Below are 6,630 nucleotides of genomic sequence, written 5' to 3' on the forward strand. Positions count from 1 at the left end.
GGAACAACGTGGCTCCTCAGTGAAGGGACACAGACAGCTGCTTTAGTAGCAGAACGAGTTCGCGTCAGAGTGGCAACGATGCCGGCAGTCACTGAGTGAAGCGACCTGCATTTGCTTCAGCAGTCTCGGAAGAAGTGGAAGAGACCGGAGCAAGATCCGAACGACCACGAAGACGGGAAGGGTCTCGAATGCAGCTGGCCACAAAGTAGCGCCCACACAAATGCGATACGACAGAGGTTAAGAAAGACTCACGTTGCGAGGAAGCTACTTCTCCTTACACCCCCAAGGCGGGAGAAAATGCCTCTGCCCCGCATACAGGGTGGCGGTCGGAAACACGAGTCAGGCAGCAAATTCAAGAACAAAAGACAGGAACGTCGCAGTTACGCCTCGGAATTACGATGCCAACTGAGAACAAAAGCCACTCCAGTGATATCCCTCTCTCTACCTACCGACGGCATCATCTCAGATGCATACCTTCGTGAACTTCGGCCCTAACTCTGCGGAAACATAGTCTGGCCTGTCTAGACGCATACACACCGGTCACCCCGAATGCTGCACTGCACACTTTTCTACATATTTACGATCATTATGAATCGAGAGAAGAGCGAACAAGGCAGCGGTCTTCGAACACAATGCCACGAAAGAAAGACTCTCTCACACATGGAAACAGTGCCAACACAAGCACCATAAACTCCTGTACCTTCGCCTTCGGAGTCCAACAGTCGCACGCTCACACGACCCTCGGCCTCCCCAGGTGCAAAGAGAACCAATGACAGTGCTTGTTGGACGGGCATGGCATTCTACATGTAGAGTACTGGAAGAAGAGAGAGCCGCGCGAACCAATATCCGTTATGTAGGAAGCTCGGTTCAACAGTGGCGGGAGCTCCTACGAGAGCAACGAGCGGCATGCCTTACTCACCATTGTATGTGTCTCCTGAGAACAAGTGTCTCTTCAAATCGCGCTCCACAGCATCGACACACATGGTCACCTCTTGGAGACAGAGAAGAATTTTCCGAAAGGCAGGGTATCTGTTTGGCGTCCACACGGGAACCAGACACACATGCACCATCATCGTTTGCTCTCAACGGGCTGTCAGTACCTGTTTCTGATGAAACATCTCGTCTTCCAGTGACCCGTTTTATTTCTTGTGATCCAAAGGACGAATCTCCTGTTGTCTTCGCGCCCCTCTTTCTACAAAAAGGAACCCCAGCGCAGGCCTTCGCCTTCTCTCCGCATTCACCCAGCTTTGAGCGATCCGGAGAAGCGCACACCGGAAGAGACCTACGAGCCGGGGGGTCCTTTCTGTCTGGAGTAGGGGTGGAAAAAAGAATCACGTCATCATCATCTTCTTCAACATTGTGTACAGGAACTATTACGACCTTTGCTGTGTCTTTCCTAGGTTCCCCAAACAGACCTTCTGTCGTTAAGTCTTCAACAACGTTAACCGGGTGCTTCCGTCTATCGTGTCGTCGATCATGCGTGTCAATGTCCTCCACACTATTGCCCATAGCACTGCGTCGCTCGCGTTTCGGAGAACGAGGGGAGAACTCAGCAATACTACATGCTGTCTCTGATGGTGAGTGGTGGCGAAGCCTTCTCGGTGACTGTCTTCTTCTTTCGTTGGGTTCTTCCTTTGCCTCCCCCCTTCGGCGCCTCTTCTCGGATACTACATGCTCTTCAATAAATCCCTCGCTATCTGGTGTTGAAAACTGACTACGTGTCCGACTTGGGCGATCTGAAGAAGGACGGAGAAGGCTTCTGCTCTGATAACGTGAAGAGCCCGGGGAGGGAGGCCGACGGATGCCGGTTATTTGAACCTCGTCATCTGAAGATTCGACAGAGGAACGTTGAGGACACTCGGCAGATTTTCTATAGTGAGTAGAAAGAGATGGTGAGCATGACGACGCCGATGATGACGACGAAGAAGAGGAAGAAGGCACAGAGAAGAAAGAAGTGACGGATCCTGGGAATGATGAGAAAGAGGAATCAAGTGCAAATCTTGCCATCGGTTCGTCACCAAAATGAGAATTGCTGTGTCTAAAGCGATCAGGTGTGGACTTCGACGAATTTCTTCTACTGAAACTATTCTCCGCAGAAGACGTAGAAAAAGACAAGGGTAAAGAAGACGGAGTAAAGGAAGATGAGCCCGCCGGCGCTGAACAAACATCCACCTTGATTTTGGTATTATTATTGAAGTTTCGACGTTGGCCAACTTCGCTCTCAGACTTCGTCACAACCTCGTCATTAGAAATCTGATTCTGGCGCTTTACACGGCTGAGCATGTCAGAGAGGGAGCCGGGAGAACGAAAAGCCGCTGGGTCACCAGGGAGAGGACTTCCCGGCTCATCGGAAGAACTCCTCTTGACCGGCACCTTGTCTGAACCTGAAAGCAGTCCGACAACCACATCGTAGAACTCAGTGCAAGTCGCTTCCGCGCGTCTACACAAAAGAAAGACAGTCACCTAATGAGGATGAATGGCCGAAAGTGCCATCTACATCTTCAGCTTGGAGAGTTTGATACAGGACACAGTTGTTTGAAGGAAAGCCGCAGACGGAGGCCTTATGGCGAAGAATCGATTCTCACTTGGCTTCTCCGGCGCTAGTCGTACAGACATTGATCAAGACGAGGTGTCTTCCGCTGTTCAACCTTTCTTATGCAGCCGGCGAAACAACCCCAGATGCCTGTAGGCGCCCCTCTGGTGCGCCTACTGTACCACTTCGGTACTCCCCTACTGTCACACGTCCATCCCCACAGAGTCTCCCTAGAGCTACTCGCCTTCAGATTTCACAACCACGACAAACTTCACAACTCGTCGTGTAGTCCAGCTCGCTCAGACTCGAACGTAAACACATCGACCCCAACACGCTCATGCGCAACCGTAACAGTGCCAAGAGAATTGAATCGTTACGACGAGGCGACTGGTGGAAAGGCCACACGAGAGCTGCAGGCTTAGTAGCCTATCTATCTATCTATCTATCTTAGTTTCGTCAGTCATCTTGAGCTTCGCACCCCCCTTTCCGAGTTCCCGGCGACTCTGTTCTCCCTTTCTCTCAGTGGACGCTCCGCGCAAAACAGGGGGAGAAACTCCCTTCAGAGCAGTTGGCTTCTCATGCTTAGCTGCAGGCCGCGAAGCAAGAAAAGCCGGTTTCCTCTTCTGCGCCTGCGGTTCCGCAATCTTGACATATTGACCTCCACATGTCTCCTGGTGCTCTGCCCCTACGAGCAAAGCAGAACAAGGTCTATGCTAGTCTTCTAGTGGCTCCTTGGTCAAATGCACACAGGTACGACCCGCATTGCTGGCCCAGGGAAGACGTTTTGAGCCCTTCCCCTCTCAAGACACAGATTCTCTTTCGTTTTCTCGCGTTGCTACCTGAGTTGTTATGAACTGGAGAAAAGAAATATGGTTGTACCGCCGCATCCCTGTGTGCCCGTCCGTACGCAGACAACGACTTATGCCTTTTACCATGCTGCACTACAGTCGACGAGAATTCCTAGAACTGCTAGATCTTTTGTAGCCATATGTCAGGAAGAAACGTCCCTGATTCACTGCAAGAAAGAGTGACGCATGCTCCTGTCTTCAGACACAACTGGAAGAGTAGGAGATCAGACCAGCTGGGTAGATATTCGCACACACGGGAGAAAACGGCACAACCTTCCTACGGCAAACAGACATCGCTTTGCCGACTAATGAAAACATCAGCACGCACCCGGCTCTGTCTCTGTAAGATGTGACTAAAGAAGACCCAGTAGCAACTGACAGAAAACCAATCCGTCGCTGCACGGACATGGAAAGACCAAAAATTGTCCCTCCGGACTCACTGTACGAAACGAAGATCAGAACAGCCACAACACCTCGCGAAGCAAGAAAGGCGAATAACGTAAGCACACATCAAAAATAGAAAGAAACATAGCTATACGGGATGGCTTCTACATGTACATACGTAGAAACTATGGCCACTGGGAGAGACAGAAAACGGCGACTTCGTCACGGACTTTACTGATTAGAAAAGAAGACAATGACAGCAATGTAGTAATCGTTGCTATTTTTGCATACAACTTACACCATCGATCTGAAGGTCCCGGCGCTCGATTCATAGCCCGACGAAGATAGCCAAAGTACGGCGGTCTTTGACGACATTTGCCCTGCACGGAGGACCACCAAAAACGACGTGCAAGAAGACTTGAAAAAAGAGGAAGCAAAAAGGAACGCTCGGAAAGAGCCGCCTCAAACTACACGTTACACACTCTCGAGTAGTCAGAACCTTGATGAAGAACATCGAAAGCGGTGTTTATCTCACCCAGCTACATACTTACAAACTGCAGCATACATTCACGCTGTCATCTATATAGGACGTCCACATGTATCTCGAAGGTATGTGCATATATATGAATCCGTATACATGTCGCAGTCTGTTTCCGCTTCACTGTATAACTCCACTTGCACGTTCTAAGCTCAGATTCCATGTCTGCCTGCGTATATCAACCCAAACACCTCTGCCGACCCCGTCACACTTTCAATCCTGTCCCAAACAAGTGTAAGGCGTTTTGCTGTGTCCTTCCGAATCACATCTTCCCCCGTACGAAGCAGACGAGATGACACAACCATCAAGCTGCCACAGCGGAACAGGGGTTCAGTAACAGAAGCTGAAATCAACATGATGATGCGAACCCAAGACGAAGTCGCGAACCCCATCCGTGTAAATCTACCCCCTTAGTGTATACCAAGGTGATGCACCTACAAGTCTTAACCTTCAAGCTGATACAGCAAACGTCCTTGGATTGTATCCGGCTGAACAACTCACTTCCTCTACTTGTACCTCCTCTTGAACAAGGCCACACTAGAGTCAAAGACAGATAAATAGATAAAGAAACACCGTAGTAGTAAATACGCAGGAGAACCTTGCGTAGAGCTACACCAATCCTTGTATGGAAGCACTTCGAAAACCTCTTTCCCTGCCACTTACCTGACAACGCCAAATGTGAGTACGGTAATGATTGACCTCATCATGGAAGTTGTGGTATACCGTTATATTCAGTCCAGTTAGTCGGTTAAGACGATGCATGTGCGAGAGGAATTCCTGAAACGAAAGGAATCTCACACAGAATGAGACAGAAAACTGACAATGAGATATGCATGAGCTCGAAGCCAACACCGCGCTCCTTGGAAAAAACGAGAGAGAACTCCGCTGCGCGGTGAGCTACAAAACAACTCCCTCAGATACTTCTTGCAGGAAAGTAACGTTCTCCTCTGCGACATGAACTCTGGGACTGCAGTTGAACGCTTGAAAGAAGATCTCCTTGGTATCTTTTCCCTTTGATCACGGCTTGTGCACCTGACGGGGAAGCAGACGAGCCGACCCAGGCCCAGGAGACCTTCATAAACAGATCATTCATAGTGAAGTAACTCGAGGAACATACGAACCCACTCGACGTTACGCCAGTCCGAGGTGCGATAGGGACAGGTACTGTGGACTGAACCAACAACGCAGAAGGCAACGCCACTGGGCTCCAAGAGAACACTCGCTCACATTGGCGTCTTGACTCGACTGTACGTCTCTTGTCATCCTATACCTCTGTTAAGATTGACAGGCAGCGCTCGGACACACAACAAAACGTCTCCGACATATGTCGGATCGCATCCTAAGCACTAACATCATGCAACATCCCCGATGATGTGTGTACAGACTCTGATAGACAAATCGCAGAAAGGCGTTCTTCTGTCTTCGTTTTCTTTCTTTGCCGTGATGCGGAGACACTTACAGGCCCGTGAGCTTCATGCTTGTCATTCCCAGCAGTAACAAAGAGATAGGCATGAATCATCTCATGGAGAAGGGTCTCCTATAAATAGACGCAAGGGGGTCAAACAAAAGTCGACGCACGTGCATATAAATTGAGAGTGCCGCTGTAACGAGATGCTAAGAAAAGAGAGGGACAAAAAAAAAGACGCGAGCAAAGAAAACCGCCTACATAAAGGAACCGCGCCAACACTTCCCTTCATAGGAGACAACTCCTTCAAAGAATCCACGTACGGCGAAAGTGCTTCATAACATGCGAGAAATAACAACGGCAATCATTACATCTGCCGGCAGAAGGAACTGAGAAGAAAGGTTCAACACTCGCGACCATCAAGATGGACTCTATCTGCGGTCATCGCAAGATACATTTTGAAATACAGCATCTAAAGAAGATGGAGATTTCCTTTGACCTTATGTCACACGCGACAGGCTGGTAATGTGGGCAACGAGTGCAAACAAACGCCTCGCCATGAAGGGAAAGCCAGGAGCTTTGGATACAAGACCAGCATACACAGCATGTGGTATTCCCAGGCGAGCACTGGAGGTGAAAGCTCCATCGATCTGTGCAGCTGGCGCAGAACGAAAAGGTGTGCGCTACATCCAGTCAAAACAGAGGTAAGCTGAAGAAATCCTTCTAATATATACCGCACGATGAAGACGCGAGAAAACCGTGAAAAGAAGCACCGAAAACAACACGTACCCGGTATTCCTTTGGAGATCGAAACTTCAGAAGAGGCTCCGACAAACGTACGGAGCAATACCCGCCTCGTCTCTACACAAGGACACAGCCACCCAACCATATGGAACGTGTGTCTATATCTACCTATCTATCT

General features: G+C 49.5%; 1 protein-coding gene across 1 annotated transcript in view; it reads right to left on the reverse strand.

The window, feature by feature from the left end:
• Positions 1-6,630, reverse strand: part of CSUI_004687 (uncharacterized protein) — an 8,502-nt gene continuing 1,872 nt past the window's right edge. The window contains exons 2-8 of the mRNA XM_068064872.1: positions 6,498-6,569; positions 5,763-5,840; positions 4,967-5,080; positions 4,064-4,145; positions 2,586-3,218; positions 920-2,384; positions 1-194 (exon numbers count right to left, since the gene is read on the reverse strand). Of these exons, the coding sequence (XP_067923151.1) occupies positions 89-194; positions 920-2,384; positions 2,586-2,616 (1,602 nt within the window). The 5' untranslated portion in view covers positions 2,617-3,218; positions 4,064-4,145; positions 4,967-5,080; positions 5,763-5,840; positions 6,498-6,569 and the 3' untranslated portion in view covers positions 1-88. The remainder of the gene's footprint in view (positions 195-919; positions 2,385-2,585; positions 3,219-4,063; positions 4,146-4,966; positions 5,081-5,762; positions 5,841-6,497; positions 6,570-6,630) is intronic.

Source organism: Cystoisospora suis (genome assembly GCF_002600585.1).
Source record: "Cystoisospora suis strain Wien I chromosome Unknown contig_2222, whole genome shotgun sequence".
Classification (NCBI taxonomy): domain Eukaryota; phylum Apicomplexa; class Conoidasida; order Eucoccidiorida; family Sarcocystidae; genus Cystoisospora; species Cystoisospora suis.